This window comes from Heterocephalus glaber, unplaced genomic scaffold (genome assembly GCF_053883595.1).
Source record: "Heterocephalus glaber isolate CG9 unplaced genomic scaffold, H.glaber_assembly_v1.0 deba00001594, whole genome shotgun sequence".
Lineage (NCBI taxonomy): Eukaryota > Metazoa > Chordata > Mammalia > Rodentia > Bathyergidae > Heterocephalus > Heterocephalus glaber.
In genome coordinates this window covers 14736672-14756431 of record NW_028258369.1, presented here as the reverse complement: position 1 = coordinate 14756431, position 19760 = coordinate 14736672, and the positions used below count along the sequence as shown (strand labels likewise).

Below are 19760 nucleotides of genomic sequence, written 5' to 3'. Positions count from 1 at the left end.
CTGGGTTGTTAGGAGGTGGGACTTTGGAGAAAGTAAGTCATTGGAGGCATACTGTAGGAACCCGCCTACAAGCTTGAACCTGACCAAGGGGCAACTAGGATGAAAAGTAGACACAGAATACTGTAAAAATATGGAGGGCCAGGGGGCTCCTGTCTCCCTTCCACATAGAGCCCCAAGTGACTGCCACACCATGGCTTCATTCACTCAGACACGGGTGCAAGCAACAGGAGTTGCACAGGATTCATCTGTGTCTCACCCTCCACGGTACTTCTCCGGGCAAACCACAGGGTCTCAAGTGTTTTTGCTTTTCACTGCAGCGTGTCAGCACGCGTGCATGCCCTCTTTCTCCTCAGTGGCCTCTGAAGGGGCCAATTAGGCCTTAGTTTTCCTACCTGGTCTCCATCTGCATAAGCTTGAAGGGTTTGTCTTGCCCCTGGTTCTTCCCCCTCTCTTGCTTCCAGGCTGAAGTGAAATGAGCAGCTTTCCTCTATCAGCATGTGCTTCAACCATGATTGTTTTGGTTTTTTTTTTGGCCTCACTGCAGATTTAAAAGCAACAGAGTCAGCTGATCATGGACTGAAACCTCTGAAAGCCTGAGACAAAATATACCTTTCCTCCTTTAAATTATTATTTTCAGGTATTTTTCTATGATGACAAAAACCTGACTTAACAGAATCATTCCTTAAAGAAGGAATTCACCAAAAAAAAAAAAAGTGCATAGGAGAGTGCAGAGCGTTAGTACTCTCACTCCCTTGCATCCACTGGTTGACTCCGCCTCTTCACCCCAAAACACTTGGCCCAGACTCAGAACTATTAGGCACTTCCTCGCTAAGCTCTATTTAGGGTCTTGACCACTCAGCCTTCCACTTCAAAGAGGAACCAAATGTTTTGCCCAATTTTTAATTTCTTGTTGGCTGCTACTTTCAGCCTCCTTCCCCAATTTTGGCATTTGAGACAACCCAATAACTTCTTCATACACATGATTTCGAGGGAAAAGATTTTTGTCCCACGGCACCTTGAATACAAGACATCCACATCTAAGCGCTACAATTACCCAGGAGCCCTTGGAGTACTATTTTTGAAGTTAGATGTTTTCAACTGTTAGTGGGAACTGTGACTCACTCGGCTCCAAGATTACATTAGAAATGAAAGGCCAGAAATGGCATGAGTGTAGAGAGAAAAGACGTTTACACATGGAGGCGCGAAGGCTGACAGTTACAGAAGAAGCCACGTAGAATCAACATGGCCAATGATAACGCACAAATCCTAGATGGTCTGGGCCATTTCCTCAGTAGCTAAATTGCAGAAAGTGGCGTCAACGTCCATTCCCCAAGACTGACACATCCATCAAGCCTTGCTGATCCAAGTGAAGGGCTTATTTGTTTCTCCTGGAAACTGCACGCGAGCACATTGCGTCCGCTTTTCCACCGATGAAAGACAGCGGCTTCTGTCCAGAGCCCCCCAGGACCTCTCTCAGCGCACACTGCCCGCAGACTGGGTTTCCGCGTCGGGCACAGAGGTCCGGCCCGCGTCTAGGCCCTTGGAGCCAGAGCTGCGCCCCTGCACAGCCATGGCCAGGGCGGCGCGGAGGCCGCAGCGTTCTGCGTTCTCCAGGGGCATGGGGCGTCGCAGCCACCGTCGCGCCGGGTGGCCTCGTGCCACAGCGGCCACAGCTGGATCCTTGAGGTCAGAGGTCGCCGCGTACCCAGTGCCCCCCCGCGCCTGGCAGCGCCCGGAAACCATCCGTCACCGCGGCCCGCGCTTCGCCACTGCGCTTCGCCTGAGGCGGCAGCCAGCCCACCCCGGCCCCGGATGGCGACACCCTGGAGGGTGCCCTCGGAGGTGCCCGCCTCTCCCGGTCAGGCCCCTGCGGCGCCAGGCCCCTGGCCAGCTCCAGCCCTGGCCTGGTCCGCCACCGCCCCCGGCCCCACGCCCGCCCCCGCCGTGGGGCTCCCGCCTTGGGAGGTCCAGGTGCGTCCCCCCGCCGCGCTGTCCCCTGCCGTCTGTCCGGGCCCAGGCCAGGGCCCAGAGGGCCCGGGAGCACCCCGGGCCGCCCCGCCGGGCCCTCCGCGGGTCACCTTTGCCCTGAGCTCCCTTCACTTCCAGGAGCAGCTGGCGGTGGCCCGCGCGGGAACTTGGGGCCCGGTCCACGCCGAGAGGATGGCCCTCGGGCCTTGCCCCAGCGGGCCCTGGACGTGGGACTCGCCGCTCGCCTCGGAGGTCCCTGCGCCTAAGAGGAGAAGGCAGAGCTCCAAGCCCAAGCCGTCCGCCTTCCAGCCGGTGTACAGCAGGTCCGAAACGACCTCCGCCTTCGTGCCCAGGCCCGGGCCGCTGGTCCCACGCCCGCCGGTCCCACGCCCGCCGGACCTGCGCCCGCCTCTCAGCCCCGCGGGAGCCTTCTTCTTGGGCTGCTGCCCGGCCTGCGTTAGTCCCGCCCCGGCCTGCTTTGCCCAGTTCCAGGCAGTTGTCCCCGTGCTGCCGCCCTACTGGGGGCCTCGGCCCTGCCCGCCTTTCCTGCCTTTCCTGCCCTTCCCGGGGCCCAGCCTGGTGGTGGCCCCTCCCCTCCAGTACACACAGCCTGCTGGGCTCCTGGAGTCCCAAATGTTCAGGCCCGTGGCACCTGCTCCTGCCACTCCGAGCTATAGCTCATCCATTCCTCCCAACTAGGAGTCGCCCAGCCACCAGGCTGCCCCCGGCCCCGTGCCAGGATCTCAGCTGAAGAGCTCATTGCAAAGCCCTGCACTTGCCTCTTGCCAGGGCGCTCTAGTTAGATGTTTGTTGTTATTTTATGAAATAATAAAAGTTGACAACTTTATCAGCAGACATTGTCACGTTCTTTCTTTCAGAGACTCTGCCCCGTGGGTTCTCCAGCTTGGCCCTCTTGCCATTTGGGGCCAGATCATTCTTTCTGGTTGGGGACTGGCTTGTGCCCGGGGGGTGGAAGCAGCACCCTGGCCTCCCACCGATCGGTGGCAGGAGTGCCCTGCTGTTGTCACAGCCAAGAGCCTCTCCAGGCGTCGCCAAATAAACCTTGCAGTGGGGAGGTCAAAAATCACACTGGGGACAAACCACTGAGCATCAGTGACCTCTTCTGGCAAGAAAACAGGTTTAGTCACCCAAAATGTACAGTTTTATAATACCCATCAAAGATACAAAATTGAACAAAATGAAGTGGTGCGTGCTTGCCAAAAAATATTTGCATCTTGACGGGGGTGATGAGTGGTAAACAATATTTCCACTAACTTCATGTAGAGTGCTTTAGGTTGTGAATGATTCTTTTTATCTGGCCTTACTAATAATCAAAAAAATCCCAAATTGTTAAAAATGAATTGTAAGGGCTGGGGATTTAGCTCAGTGTTTCCGTCGCCTGCCTCAAAAGCGCAAGGTCCTGAGTTCGATCCCCGGTACCCAGAAAACAAAACAAAACAGAACAATTGTAAATCTTTCAAATTTGGCAAAAATTTAAAAGTTAAATAATTCCGGGTGCTGGTAAAGGTGCATGGAATTGGAGCCCCAAGCAGTGCTGTGGGCGCCAATAGGGCCAGCTACTCTATGGCAGCATCTGCAAAGTGTTTCCTAGAGCAGAGTGTGGCTACCAGCAATTGCTGTGCACACAGACAGCAGCAGTGCTCTTCATCACAGCAGAGATCTGGAACAACGTGAATATCCATCAGTAGGGGAATGGGTAAAGATAGCCTAAGAATACTATGCCACAGACTAAAGGAAAGAAACGGCCCAAGGTTTCTAAAGTGCAGCAATTCAGGCCAGATAATTGTGGACTATGGTGTTACTCTGCACAGAGTAGGACGTTCACCAGCAGACCTGGCTTCTACTCACTAGTTATCGTTAGTACCACCTCTACTTGTGACCATCAAAAATGTCGCCAGGCATCACCAAATATTCCCTGAGGGCCAAAAGCACCCCTGAACTAGAACTACCTATTCTTAAGTAAAACTAAGAATCTTAAAGTATACCAACAAGTGAAAAAGATAGGATGTGGAATATTATGTGTAGCACATGCCATGTACCTGAATTAAACAAATTCAAAATAGTGTTCTGGACACCCTAGAGGAGGCCAGAAGCCAGGTGTTGTGTCATTTGGATACTTGGCCTGTGTGGTTCTTCCCGTCTGAAGCATCTTCACATGACCCTTCCAGCACGACTTTCAGGGTAATCCCCATTAGAGAGCCAAAGAATACAACATAAGCAAAGCAAATTCCCTTCCTCGTGGAGTTTGCTTTCTAAGGGGATGGAGACAAAGATAAACAAGTAAATGAATACAAGTCCTATAATGGAAAATAAAGCAGTAGACGGATGCAGACAATTCCATCAACACACCTGTGCCCCGAAATGCTCACCTCTGTCCCCATTGCCATGGAACCACACTACCTCTCAGCAGGAATTCAAGTTCAATAAGTCCCCGACTTATGAACGAGTTCCGATCTGGGAGAATTGTTCAGAAGTTGGATTCATTCATCAGCCAACAAAGTGAGTCTTCTATAGTACACCTGTGGAAGTCTGCAACTCGAATGTTTGTAAAGTCAAGGACCTACTGTTCTTTAAATTTATTCAACGTCAGCAGCACATCCCATTGGGAAAAACTAAAAAATGCCTCCAGACATTTTCAGATATCCTTGGGAGTAGTAAAGGGACAAAAATCTCACCGAGTGGAGAACACAGGAATCTCTCTGTATTATCTTAATGACACTTTGTAAATCTAAATCTTTTTCCAAATTAAATACCCCCCCCACACACACACACATAAAGTGCAGGAGCAAAGTAGTTATTTTAAAAGATGTCTAGGTACAATAATATTGTCTCAGGGTAAAAACTGAGCAAGGTTATAAAAACAGTTCTTACTAACTTCATTGATAAAGAGATAACAGATACATACTTAGAAAATAAGAAAAAGCTGTATTCGAGTGCAAAATATTGGCATACATCAGCAGAAGGGTGGTCTTAATAATTATTTAAAATGTCTAAAAGTTAGCTTTGCTACCTACCCAAATGTATACAGTATGTATTAGAAGGTCTCTCACTGCCCTAGTGTCTTAAGAAGCACCATATCAGCCAGGGGCAGTGATGCATGCTTATAATCACAGCTACTCAGGAGGCTGAGGCAGGAGGATTACAAGTTCAAGGCCGGCCAGGGTGGGCAACTTAGTCTCAAAAAAGTCCTGTCTCAAAAAAATTAAAAGGGTTGGGGGTGTACCTCAGTGGCAGGATACATGCTAACCTTGTGAAAGGCCATAGGTTCAATATCAAGAAAGAAAGAAAGAAAGAAAGAAAGAGAGAGAGAGAGAGAGAGAGGAGGGGAGTGCCCATAGTCACCCTTTCTCTAGGATTGATTTTAGGAAAAAGGTTAGTACAGTTTACATATGGTTAGTCTCCTGTGAAACTCATACTGAAGTTTCATCCCCACTGTATTAAGAGGGTGGAATCTTAATCTGACTGTGGTGTTAGAGGTGGGGCCTTCGGGAGGAGGTTAGGATTACATAAATCACCAAGGAGGAGACTCCATGACTGAATACTGCTGGCTTTATAAGTAGAGAGACCAGAGGCAACACACACACACACACACGCGTGGGCACGTGCATGCATGGATGCCTACACGCACGCACACACGGACATTCCCTGTCTCTTGCCACATAATGTCCTGTACCACATCAGGATATTGCCAACAAAAGGATATTACTAGATGTGGCACTCAACCTTAGACCTCTAGAACTGTAAGCTAAAATAAACCTCTTTTCTTTATAAAGCAGCTACTTTGGGCACTTCATTACAGTAACACAGAAAAGACCAATAGAAAGGAGAATAGCTTTATCTGCTGGAATCTTCCTCCACAGAAGAATATTTAGTATCCTTCCTACATGATGGTTCTTCCCAAAGATAAGCAAACAAAAAAGTAACCTAATTTTCCACAAAGGACAATTGGACAAATATAATTGAAGAGATATGTTTGTATTTTGGTTAAATAGAGTAAAAAAAAAAAACCCCTAGGAGTTAATAAGCTTATTTCTTAAAGTAGCAAGGTTATGAGAAAGGAGCCAGAAGAACACATGGCCTGCTCTGAAGGCTTCCACAAAGCAAAGACAGTAGGTGAAAATAGACACACAGCTGTGGGCTGGGACTTACGACTTGCTTGGATGATGTTCTGAGAAAATAGCTCATGTCATAGGGTACTGAAAATCAGCACTCAGGAGCTACTTCTCACTGTGATCACTGCATGCCATGCCAACGGTGGGAGCACCCTCCCAGCAGACTACCGTGAAAGAAGAGGCCATAGCGGGTGCTGTGTCACTATGCACACCCCCTGGTTTAAGAGCCAGGAAGTTAAGCATATGTCATCCAGTAATAAATGTTTACTAAGAGCTAATCTTGATTAGACAATATGGTTAAGGGTGGTAGGAAGCGGTCCCACTAATAGGGCATTTAGGTTCCACAAACATTCCCATGAAGCCAGGTGCCAAGAATAGAGATACTAACACCCTTAAAAACCAAGACCAGTGTCTGGAGCCCAGCACAACCTTAAAATCCAAAATGGAAGCCAATAACTCTCAAAATCTCCGAATTTGTACACAGTTCCATGCCCCCTGTGAGAATAGACCCAGGACATGAGGAGGGCAAAAGGCTCCAAGATTTCATGAGGTTTGTTCAGTCTTTGTCAGGAAGATCTGCTCTGTTTTGAACTCCTTGGTTTCCAAGCAAAGAACACTCTGTTTAATTTTATCAGCCATAGATCACCAGAGGAACTATCAAATGGTTTGTCCACCTGTAATACAGAAGAGTTTTCTGAGCCATGGGACGAGGACAAGGTCCAAGTCTGTCCTCGGTGTGAGCTCCTATACTCTGAAGGGAGGCCCATGAGGAACGTCAGTGACTGTGAAATGAATGGATGGATGAAATAAGCTTCAAATATCATTGTTTCTGGAATTCTCCCCTGAAAGACTCTGTGAAAAACCAAATTGAGCAGGGGCTGCAATAAGAAATAAGGGAAGGCAAGAGGGAAAAAGATTATTGCTGAAACTTCACTTACTCAGACACAAATACAGTACTCTGACATGCATTATAACACGAAAACTGCAGTGAAATAGGAATTCCCAGTGTGCTGTGGGTGGGGTAACCAAAAGAAAGAGACAATGGAGAGGAGTGGCACTAAAAAAGGGAATGACAGGAAGGATAATTTTGGAAAGTTCAGTAGTTAACTTATTAAGGAATCAAAGGATATCGGATCCTTCCATTTATAGATTGTGTACAAGTGTAACTTCTCCATGGTCTTTCTTCCAAATATGACTAGATTGCATGTCCTGCAAGTTTTTTTTTTTTTTGGTACTGGGGATCGAACCCAGGACCTTCCGCTTTCAAGGCAGGCGGCAGAACCACTGAGCTAAATCCCCGGCCCTCCTCCAAGATTTTAACTGATGGAAAACTAATCAGCCATCAAGTACTTATTGAGCTAAACATGTCCAACATTTAAAAGTGTGTTTGGGGGCTGACGATGTAGCTCACGTGCTTAGTGTGCAGGAGACTCTGGGTTCAATCTCAAGCACAAAAAACAATACTATGTTTTGATAGAATAAGTAAATTAAAATGCCATTAGCATGAATAAATAAAACTTACTATTTTCAAGATTTTCAATATGTAGGGGTCTGATGGAAATATTTCAGTTCACATGAAACATTTTAACCAATGTTTTTTACCAATACATTAACACATACACAAGTGGCTTCTTCAAGCAAATCACTAAGAAGAAGTAAAAAATGTCTCCTCTCTCCCATCAAGTGTGGGAAGCCCTGATCTGAAGGTAATTCTCTAAGGACTGGCTGCACTACCATTTCTCATCAATGGGGCCAGCCAAGGGCAACAGTATCCAAGGGGTGGTAAGAATGAGGCTCTTGTTTCTGGAAATCAAAAGGACTAAATGGAAGCTGGGCTGCCGTTTTACAAGCACAAGACCACTAATCCCCTTACCTTACCATGGATACAAAATCATGTTGTTCATTTTTAGATCACAAGGCTTATCCCTGAATAATTAAGCAGAGGAAGAAATCCATTACAGGCCCTACACCATTTTACCTAGAGAAAGCCATGCCTCAGTTATACATCTACCTCTATGAAAAGTAAAAATGATCTAAAAGGCAAAATTTGAGTAAACTAGGTAGATAAATTTCTCAATTTATCTGAGAAATACACTAAACTTTAAACTTAGATCATAGCTTCCTAAGAATTCATTTAGAACATTTTAAAAGCCATGCAAAAACTGTTTTAGTGAGCCTGCCCTAAATTATATTGCAAACAGCTGAAACTACCATGTTGCAATCAATCTTCAATCCTACTCTCAAGAAAAGCTCAAGTAACCTAATGTAAAGAAACCAGAACTTTCTCTTAAAATCATTTTCCCTTCCTTCATCCATTCTAAGAAAATCCAGCAAATACCAAGAAAACCATTTGCGAAGATTTGTAAATAATTTTTGAAAGAATTCCCTGGTTCCCATCACATTTAGTCCGCCCGCTTATAATGTCTCTCACAGCCAGGTTCATGGCTGTGCCCCTGGGGCACTGTGGGCCCTCGGTTATGCATCAATTTAAATCAGTGGCCAGCACATAGCAGGTTGTTGATGGAAGTTACTTAATTCTGAAGATCAGACCTCGTGGACCACAACGAAGGAAGAAGTACACGTCTCCCACACCATTGCCTTGGGCCCCTCTGTCAGCTCTCAGCTCCCCACAGCATCTGGAGCAGATGGTGCAGCCTTCCTGTCTCTTCCAGCGACTACAGCATCCAGGCCAGGCTAATCAAACCTGCCTTCCTGCCTCTCACAAGCAGCTGCTCTCCTTCCAGCCCTTCTGGCCCAAGCAGGGGCCCTGGGAGGTGGGCTCCAGCCTTTCATCCTCCCCACTGCACTTCCACCCTACACACCCTCCCCCCATGCTTCCCTCTTGCTCATTTACAAGTGGGAAAGGGACAAGAGGGATCAGACACATAAGAAAAGGCAAAGTTGGTCAGGGATTTAGCTCAGTGGTTCCCCGCCTGCCTCCCAAGCACAAGGTCCCGAGTTTGATCCCAGGTACCAAAAAAGAAAAAAGAAGAAAAGAAAAGAAAAGAAAAGGCAAAGTTCTCTGATCTTGGCTAAAGTTCCTGTTATGGGTGTTGCACTCTGACCGCCCTCTTCCACCCACTCGACTCCCCCTCCAGTGGTGCAGCTCCAGCCTTGCTCCACTGCCTTGCCTTGCCCTGCAGATGGTTCTCAGCCCAACAGGCAATGACTCCATCCAGCTCCCCTGAGAAGCCTCCTCTTGGCCCCAGGAACACATGCAGGCTCAGACTGCTGAGAGCTGCCCTCACCTCAACCACAGGGGTCTCAAGCAGCCTTCCGCCTGTGGGCTTCTCCAGCTGAGAGGCTAGCACCAGAGGCTAGCACCAGGGTACCTTCATGCTGACTGCAGACCCCAGCCCACACTCTAGAACCCCAGTCACTGCTGTTCTGGTGCCAACTTGGGGGAGTGCTGAGAATGTCTGCGAGTTGGGGAACATCCAGCCAGGAAATCAGATGCCAGTCTCCCCTCTCATGCACAACTCCACCCTTGAGGAGCAGTTCTCTGCCTGGGTTAAGGTAGTCAGGCAAACAAACAAAGGGATCTCTCCAAACACATCCTCACTGGTATGGAATCTACAGCTAATCCAGGCTAGCTGCAGGGACCCAGCTGTCCACACCCACACTCGTGCACACGTGCAGGAAGCCATTCTGGCCCCCCGCCCTGGGGGTGGCCAGGGTGGGGGGACTGCCACAGCCCTCTCTGCAGGCTCAAGTCCTCTGCCACTCTGACCCTCCTAGGGAACCCTGGCTTCTCTTCCACTGCCTGGCTGGGCTGATGGTACCCTGAGCAGATCAGCTCTGCAGCAAGTCCTGCATGGACTCAGCCAGGGCCTCTCTCTAGAAGTCACCTTCTCTTTCTTAGCCAGTCAAGGTCACGCTGTAAGAATGTGCCAGCCGTAGGTTTCCAAACATGAAGAGGCAACCTCAGGAGATAAGGAGCTCTGTATGAGTGCCAGGGATTGAACTTGATATGAGAGATATTGTAGGAAGGATTGGGTCAAAGCTGGGATAAAAATGAGAGTATTCATCACTCTCATCATTATTTGAATAGCTTTGAGGTACACCTTACATTTTCAGTTCAGCTTATTTTAGTTTGATTCTTTGTACAGCTCAGTACCTTCAAGTTTTTTGCAATATTCATATAGAGAGGAATGAGGAATAAAAGACAATAAACAGCCAACATTCAAGATCTCTGTAGCCATGTGGGAAAGGGATATTCCTCCTGTGTCAATTTCCTGGGGCTACTGTAACAAATACTTGAGTGATTCAAACAACAGAATTTTATTTTCTCATAGTTCTGAAAGCCAAAAAGTCTAAGATCAAGGTATCAACAGGATTGATTTCTTCTGAGGCCTCTCTTCAATCTTCCCATTGGTGTATTGGTAGCCTCTGCCTGTCTTTTTATGGTCTTAAAACTACGTACATCTGTATCCTAACTTCCCCATTTTATAAGGACACTAGTTATATAGAATTGACAACCACTCTAATGACCCCCCTTTTAACTTGATTACCTCTTTGAAAACCCTATCTACAAATGTAAAGAAAAAAATGAGAAAAGAAGGAAAAAATGGAAACAAAGCTTTTGTAAATAAGGAGGGGAAGAGGGGTTGAAGGGAGGGTAGGAGAATGGGAAAAAAAAGAATCAAGATATATCATGTAAGGGCCAGGGATTTAGCTCAGTGCTTCTGCCGCCTGCCTCAAAAGCACAAGGACCCGAGTTCGATCCCTGGTGCAAAAGAAGAAAAAAAGATATATCATGTATAGGTACAAACTCCCTATGATAGGGCCGGGGATTTAGCTCAGTGGTTTTGCCGCCTGCTGCGTAAGCACAAGGACCCAAGTTCAATCCCTGGTTCCGAAAAAAAAAAAAAATTTCCTATGATGAATGTGATCATTATGTATACCTAAAGTGTACCAATAAACTTAATTTTTTTAAAAAAAAGAAAAAAGAAAATCCTAGGGCTGGGGATATAGCTTAGTGGCGCTGCACCTGCCTTGCACCCACAAGGTCCTGAGTTCGATCCCTGGTACTGCACACAAAAAAGAGGAAAATCCTATCTCCAAATACAATCATTTGAAGTTTCTAGGCATCAGGACTTTTCTTTTTTTTTTTTTTGGGTACTTGGCATGGAACTCAGGCCCTTGTGCTTTTGAGGCAGGTGGCGGAACCACTGAGCTAAATCCCCAACCCCTATTAGAACTTCAACATATAAACTTGGAAGGGACACAAATCAGTCCATAACAGCTACCCTCCAGTATGCACTCTGCCCTTATTGGTGCCAAAAGATCTCTAAAAGGCAGAAGACTTAAAAACTAACCCATTTGCCGAGCTCCTGGTGTCTTCCATCCACCCACCATTCTCAAGGGAAGCAGCCTTTCCACAAAGTGATTGTTGGCCCTAGCTTGCCTTATACAGTGCCCTTTCCCATGGAAGTCTGTTCGTGTAGGGATGCAGCCTCATTTATAGTAGTGGTTGTAGAATCCAGCCCAGCACTTGAATTGCATCTTAAACACATCCTGCCTTATTAAGCGCCCCTCATTCCTCATCCCCTGACAGCCATGTTGCTAGACTCACACTGCCTGGCAGCATGATCAGCATGTCCCTCCATCCAGGGCGTCCTGCCAAGAACCAACTCCTCCTGCTTCATTCTTCCCCTTGCAGGCTCTTTCTTGTTAATCTAGTCTCAGCTTAAATGGCATCACTCCAAAGACACCTTTCCCTAGCCACCTAACAAAGAAGTCCCACCAAAGCGTATCATTATGGAGATGGTCAGTGTTTTCCTTTGTAACACATATTTCCCACCAGTCTCTCCATTGGTCTACAGACACAATGGCGAGTGTTTCTTAAGGACACTCACAGAAGTCAACCATGTGTCCCAATTTTGGCTTGGAAAATTTTATGTACCGTAAGCCTAGCAACGTCTGTCATGTATGTTACTCTTGCCTATACAGTTCCTTGCTGCTTTTTCATGAAATTTGACACAAGTAAAGGTATAAGTGTGTAGGTAGTGTTGGCCCCGAGGAATAGCTTGGGGGGGGGGTCTTTAGCAAATGTGGATTTAATCCAGAATAATTTCCATCAGCATCTCTCTATATATGTGAGCTCTCAGTGAAAGGGGAGTGTGGTGTCAAAGGTAATTTCAACACAAGCCCCCACACCCTCCCCACTCATCAACAGAGAAGATCTGAAGCCAGCACCATCTCTGAGGCTAAGATTCTCATTGTCTACTGAAGACCAGAAGAAATGTCTTGAACGTTATTAATGGCTATTTTGCGCAGAGATGGATTTTTAAAACTAATTTACATTGCAGTAAAACCACTCCCTTGAGCATGGAAGAACTGACTTTTTTTTTTTTAAGAACTGACTCCCCCCGCCCATTAAGTTTATTGGTACATTTTAGGTATAAAATACAGTTACATTCATCATTGGGATCTTGTACCATTACATGAGTATCTTGATTCTTATTTTTTTCCTTCCCTTGCCCTCCCTTCACCCCCTCCACCCTTCCCTATTTGCAAAAACCTTGTTTCCATTTTTTTCCTCTTCTCATATTTTTTCCTTTCCCTTTTTTTCCCTTCCCCTACCCCTCCCAATTCCCCTGCTCTTTTAGACCTTTTCTTCCTGTTACACAATATCAGTTATACATTTTTTAAATTACAATATTAAGATCTAGGAGACATTACCACAGATTTTACAGAATTTAAAAGGATATAGAAAGCATATTACAAAAATCTTTTTTGAAATAAATTTGACAACTTCTAAGAAGTAACTTAGAAGACACATTAATGAAACTAACTCCGGAGGAAATATAAAATTTGAATAGCACCTATTAAAGAAAGTATATTCCTAGCTTGAAAACCTACCTATATGACAACAGCAGGCTCAAACATTTTAACTGATAAATTATATCACACATTTAAAGCAGAAAAAAGAAAGAATACTTCTCCCCTCATTTTAGGAAATCAACATTGTGCTAATCCTAAAACTGGATAAAGATAATAGAAGAAAAAAGTATGAACATAGATAGAAATTTGTTGAACAAAACAAACTCTTAGAAGTCAGATCTGGCAGTATGTAGAAAGTGGTTTTGTTATAGGGATGGCATTGTTGGGTCAGCTTTAGAAGATCCACCCCCAAAACTCATCATTTTAATAGAAGAAAGGAAAAAGCCATATGATCCTGTCACTAGTTGGAGAAAGAGTATTGGACTAAATTCTACAGCTGTTCATGGTAAAAGCTATCAGGAGACTAGAAGTAGAACAGAGCCTTCTCAACAGATCAGAGACATGTACTCCATACTTCCAACAAAAACTCCTTCTATGAATGGAGACGATACAATGCTTTCTCCCTAAAGTGGGGAACAAGGGCATATATGCCTACTCTTCATCTGTCCATTAGACTTTGAAACATAGGTCTAAACCAAAATAGTCTGGCAATAAAATGACACAACTAGGATAGGATTAGCACGCCAGAAGCAAAATCTTTATATGTAGATGAAATGATCATCTACAGAGAAACTACTAAGAAATCTCTACAAGCCCCTTGAACTTGTACTTGAATTTAGCAGGATTAGAAAACACAAGGTATATATAAAAATTCAGGTCTGTGTATACTTGCTGTAAATGAAGAACTGGATATTGAAATTTAAAAGTAATGTAGGAGTACAAAGGACCCAGAAAAGCCAAAAACAAAAACAAAAACAGTGTTGGAAGACGTTTAGCACCCAATTTTAAGACTTCTTCTAAAACTACAGTAATCAAGGCAGTGTTGGTGTAAGGAAAGACATATAGATCATTTGAATAAAACAGAGAATCTAGAAATAGAACCACACATATATGGCCCACTGAGTTTTGAAAGATTATTTAACATTAGCATTTTATAGAATATAAACTCGATTCAAGAGCCGAGGAAGAGATAGTGTGTTCAGGAAATGGCACTAGAACACCTGGTATCCGTGTATAAAAAATTAACCTCAGGGCTGGGGATTTAGCTCAGTGGTTCCAGTGCCTGCCTCGCAAGCTCAAGGACCCGAGTTCGATCCCCGGTACCCAAAAAAAAAAAAATTCTCCTCAACCCTTTTTTTCCATACATGAAAATAACTTGAAGGGATCTATGAACCTAAATAAGAAAGCCTAAAAGTATAAAACTTTAAGAAGAAATTATAAGGCAAAATATTTATGAATTCAGGGTAGGCAAGAACTACCTAGGATACAAAAAACATGATGTATAAAAGAAAAAAATTGATAAATGAGATTCCATCAAAATTTAGAACTTTAAATGACATCATTAAAATGAAAAGTAGACCTTAAACAGACCATATTTACAATACATATAACCTATGAGCAGAATATATAAAGAATTCTTAGAGCTCATTAATAGACAACCCAATTAAAATGTAGACATAAGAAGATGATTAATAGCCAGTATAGCACAAGAAATGGTGTGCAACTCTAGAATCAGAAAAATACTAATCAGTTCAATAATAAGATTGAATTATACACTCATTAGGGAGATGAAGTCATAAGTTTTAAAAGCCTTGCCATGACTTTTTCTTTTTGTTGGATTCTCCCCCTTTGCATTTAATTTGTCACCCCCAATGGATTCATTCTGCTGGGTTTCCTGGGGTTGTGATCCTCATTATCTTTTCCTAGGGTATTGTCTAAAATTTTTTGGAGTGCCAGTTTGGTATTCATGAAGTTCCTGAGGTGTTCTTTATCATGAAAGTATCTTATTTCTCCATCAATTTTGAAAGATAGTTTTGTAGGGTACATCAGTCTGGGTTGGAGGCTGTTTTCCTTTAGGGCTTCAAATACATCACTCCAAGCTCTTCTTGCCTTAAGGGTTTGCATTGAGAAGTCTCCTGTGATTCTGATGGGCTTTCCTTTGTATGTGATTTGTTTCTTTTCTCTCACTGCTTGTAGAATTTTGTTCTTCTGTTGGATTTCTGGAATCCTCACTATTATATGCCTGTGTGTAGATTTTTTTTGATTAAGGCTAGCTGGAGTCCTATATGCCTCATTTATCTGTATGTCAAGTTCTTTTCCCCTCCTTGGGAAGTTTTCTGCCATCACTTCTGTGAACAGTTTTTTATGTCATCTGCACCCTCTCCTGTTTCTTCATTGACTCCAATCAGTCTTATGTTATTCTTCTTTGCATCGTCTAGCAGCTGCTGGATTGATTTCTCATGTTCCCTTACAATTTTAAAGCAATTTTTCTTTTCCTCCTCACTAATTGAAATCTTATCTTCTGTATGTGAAATTCTATCCTCACATTGGTTCATTCTGCTGCACAAACTTTCGATGGAGTTTTTAATCTCTCGGAAATCTGTTTGTATCTATTTTATGGATTCCATTTGTTTCCTATGTTGGGATTCCATCATGTTCCTCAGATCCTCTATTTTTTTATCTGTGTCCTCTCTAGATTTATTGATCATGTCTTGCACCATGAGCAAAATCTTTGCTGTTATCTGAGTAATTATTTCTGATTTCATTTTTCCCAGATCCTCTTTTGTTGCCAGTTGAGAAAGTCCAGATGGTTGAGTATCAGAGTGTTCCATCTCGTTTCCCTTTGGGGTTGCTGTAGGTGATCTGGAAGTCTGTTTTTAAGGCTTGTTTATGTGTCTTCTCATTTCCACGGGGGGGGGGTGCTTCTGGCACCCACGCGGCTCACCTTCTCTGCCCTAGGAGCCTGGGATGGCAGCAGGGGAGCTTCCTTCTGGGTGCTGGGACTGGCTCAGCTTCTCTGCCCTAGGAGCTTGGGATGGAGGCGGGGGAGCTTCCTTCCGGGTGCTGGGACCGGCTCACCTTCAAGAACTGACTTTTGACAGGCTTCTTTGTACTATTTGTAAAAACTTCAGACAGAAAAAGAATGGCTTTCTGAAATACAAATAAAATCCAAACCCTCATTTTAGTGAGTAATTTTAAGATTCTCTTTCATCAAAGCTAATTTCATGCCTATAAAGAAAAATAAGTTTGAGATTCATTCTTCTCTTGGTTCTCTTCCCTGTTTAAGGTGCCGAATTATTGAAAGTCCTCAAATCTCCAAACTTAAAAAATCAAAAAAGAACATTGTTCAGGGGTGGGTATGTGTACAATGTCCAGACAGGAAAGGCTCACAGACAGAATGCAGAGGAGGGGGAATGTACATGAGAAAGACAAACTCAGTACAGGAGGTGCAAATGGAGACACTAACCAGCTCTCACTAGAGCAGGAATTCAAATTGCTTTTCAAATACTGGAGACTATGTGGCCTGATCAGCTCTCCTTTCATTGATTTCTCTGGAAACCAATTGCTTGAGCTGACTAGTAGTGGGTAGGAGTCCAGTTTGGGTCAGGGACAAAGCCCAAGCTACTTGGATCAAAAGAGGATTGACAGAGTTCTAAGGTATTCTGCCTGTGGAGCCAGCTTATCTTGGGTAAACGTGAAAGCATGAAGTTTGTCCACTGACCTTATATAGTTCTACAAGGCCATTGCAAATGAGGAATTGAGCACATGAAGTGATGAGAAAATGTACAATTTACAAGAGCATGAGGAAAGAGATACTAAAAGGAAACATATGTGTACTCAATGACCTGCAGTTCTATTCTTCAGTAAATAGCCAAGAGAAAAATATGAAAAACACATGTACAAGAATGTTCACAGCAGCTTAGCAGTCTGTTGTGCATATGCTTGACACATGACAGTTATTCAGTAAATGTACAAAGTTAAATCAGACACATGTATATATCCTCCATGAGGCTTTTATAGGCCAAATGATACATATCATGTTATTAATTCAGATTTCTAGTGTATACTATAGATTAAATACATATTTGAACCAAAACTATATTATTAACAATTTCTATTTCAATTTATTACTTTAATAACATCAGATTGAGATCTTTAGTAATAATCCATTCAAGTTTGATAACTATGCAGAAGGCCCATGAATACAGAAAGCACAATTCTATTAGATAAGAAATTTTCAGGGCTGGGGATTTAGCTCAGTGATGGTGTGCTTACCTCACAAGTGCAAGGTCCTGAGTTCGATACCCAGTACCAGAAGAAAAAAAAAAAGAAATTTGAAATTTTCTTTCTTTTTTTTTGTAAATGTTCTCTTCCTCATGTATCATCAAGTTCTGCTGTTTTATTTCTTTTTGGGTTTTTTTGGTACCAGGTATCAAATTCGGTTCCTTGAGCTTGAGAGGTAGGCAGCAGAACCACTGAGCTAAATCCCCTGAAATTTTCAAAATGAACATGCAGGCACTCCACTTACTGCTTTATCTCCAAGAGCTAGTCTGAACGTCTCACTTTCAAAGCATTTTCTTTTTTAGAAATGGCTTCGTTTTGATCAGCCCTAAATTCAGGTGGTTATGAAAATCAAAATTAGGGGTCTGTAACAGTGCTATGTAATGGAACTCTGCAAGGATGGAAATGTTCTACATCACTATGTCAGTATGGCAGCCACTAACCACAGTGGCTATTGAGCATTTGAAGGAGCAACATAAGATAACACAATGTGCCAAACAAAGCCAAATAAGCCCTAATATTTAGTGCAACTGGAGCAAAGAAAAAAACAAATCCACAATTAAATGGCCTCACTCCTCAAAGTTTACCCTCTGCCATTTTAGACAGCTTTATATTTTCTTTCAAAATCATAAAACAGTCACAGGTGCAAATTTCAAGATCAGTATGTCAGTAGATTTAGAAAAATAACAAGTTCTCGGGGCCGGGGATTTAGCTCAGTGGTTCCAGCGCCTGCCTTGTAAGCGCAAGATCCCGAGTTCGATCCCTGGTACCAAAAAAAAGAAAAACAACAAGTTCTTTAACTCAAAGTTTGTACTCAAACAACAGAAAACTGCTAATCTACTTTTACATTTCAATGCTATGTACTTATTTGATAGAATTCAACATGAATAGCAGTCACCAGATAAAGAGCCCATGACATTCTTTCAGACATAAGACAAACAGAGAAAGAAAAATAAATTCACTTTCCATTTAAAGATGCCTTTCATATTATGTGACCTGGATTTGAATATCAGGAAAATTAGTGAGCCACCATCTAAAAGGCTTAATGATTAACATTAAACATTTGGGCTACGATTTTCTTTTTTTTTTTTTGGTGCTGGGGATTGAACTCGGGTCCTTGTGCTTGCGCAGCAAGCAGCAAAACCACTGAGCTAAATCCCCAGCCCCAGGCTAGTACTTTCATTAAAGCAGCCCATCTCCTAACAGTTCCTTAAGGAAATCTAGAGTAGTTGTTTTGGTTCTTTTTCCATAGTGCCCAAAAGAATGCTTCCTCTGTTGACAGAACCAGAATCTTCCCCCCACTCCTTCTGCACTTGTCTGGGTAGGTGCTCCATAGAAAGAATCCAGAAAGCATTGAGTCCCCTCTGGAGGCTTTCCTTGGCAAAAACTTTCCACCTTTTCAGGCTACACCACCTGGCTCCTAGGCTATCTGAATCTGGGAGCAAATCACTCCTTTCTATCTCTGGTGAACAAAGGATGCACCTCCCAGAATGTCTTCACCCCACTGCACCATAGCAGGTAAACCTGCAGGACTCTTTCCATTCAAACAAAGGGGATGGTTTGGCTCCGGCCTGGGGCCTGGCAGCTGAGATCCAAGTGTGGGATATGGACAGCACTGCCCCACGGAACATTCTGTGCCGCTGGGCATGTGCCCTGACTGGGCTACCCAACGTGGGAGCCACGAGCCATAGGTGACAGTGGAGCTTGAAATGGGGCCGGTGCCATGGAGGACGCCAATGCCTAGTTCAAGGTCATTTGACTGAGATGAGGCCACCACATGGGGCTAGTGACTCCTTTGTTCAGGGCAGCTGTCCAGCAGTGACTGACAGCCACCTGCCGAGACCTGGCTTCCCTGGATCAGTCCTCTAATCCTCCCACCTCCCACTGATTACAAATCACCAGACTCGGCAGGACCCCAGGATCTGGTGCTGAAGTTATGGGCAGCACTGGGCCCCGATCTCCACCACACTGAGCTGCCCTGCCCCTCTCTGGTCCTCCTGGGTCAAAACTGAAATTGCAAGCAAACCTCAGAGGTGCTCTGAGGATGAAGACAATGAGTGTAAAAGGCTCTCCCCTGGTGGGCATCCCACTGAGCCAAGAGAAGCCCCCAGCAGAATTTCCTATCTCCCATGCCCCTCTTCATGAATGCAGTCTCCAAATTACTGGCAAATCATGGATGGGAGCTTCAGATTGAGTGACCCCAAGGTTAAGCAGGAAATTTGGATCTTTAAAGCAACAAAGATCAACACCACCCGCTCTGCAGCACCTTGAGACACGTCGTCCACACTCCCTGCTCCTAGTCAGGGTGGAATGTTATTGACGGTGACCCATTTCGGCTCGCTAAATCCACCTGAGGAGTCTTTTCCCATCTCCTCCTTGGCTGCAAGGGCCCTGAGTCAGGAAAAGCTGGACCCCAGGGAGAGACCGCCAGGCCGGCCCGGCCCAGCCATTCTAGCAATTTCACTGTTAGTTGCAATGCAGATTTCCTAGGAGAAAGAGCTCACTTGGCTACCCCTGAAGAAATGCCACACTGGATGCAGTTATCTTGGGAAGGAAAAGTCAATACACACAGAGACAGGGACTGTAACAAAACATTTTATTTACACCAGAGACCAAAGCCATGTTAGGGATGCAGAAATCTGATTAAACTTT

The 19760-nt window shown here is 44.4% G+C and overlaps 2 protein-coding genes across 3 annotated transcripts in view; one reads left to right on the top strand and one right to left on the bottom strand.

Annotated features, from left to right (window-relative positions):
- Nucleotides 1-536, bottom strand: part of Cltrn (collectrin, amino acid transport regulator) — a 65895-nt gene extending 65359 nt beyond the window's left edge. The window contains exon 1 of the mRNA XM_087193705.1: nucleotides 393-536. Coding sequence (XP_087049831.1) covers nucleotides 393-510 — 118 coding nt within the window. The 5' untranslated portion in view covers nucleotides 511-536. The remainder of the gene's footprint in view (nucleotides 1-392) is intronic.
- The window catches only part of Ca5b (carbonic anhydrase 5B), a 121405-nt gene that overhangs the window by 22070 nt on the left and 79575 nt on the right, over nucleotides 1-19760 (top strand). The window contains exon 4 of one of the 2 annotated variants that reach the window (XM_087193702.1): nucleotides 545-9748. The exons of the other annotated variant lie outside the window; for it this stretch is intronic. Coding sequence (XP_087049828.1) covers nucleotides 1813-2667 — 855 coding nt within the window. The 5' untranslated portion in view covers nucleotides 545-1812 and the 3' untranslated portion in view covers nucleotides 2668-9748. Of the gene's footprint in view, nucleotides 1-544; nucleotides 9749-19760 lie in introns of those variants that run through there. 2 annotated transcript variants of the gene reach the window in all.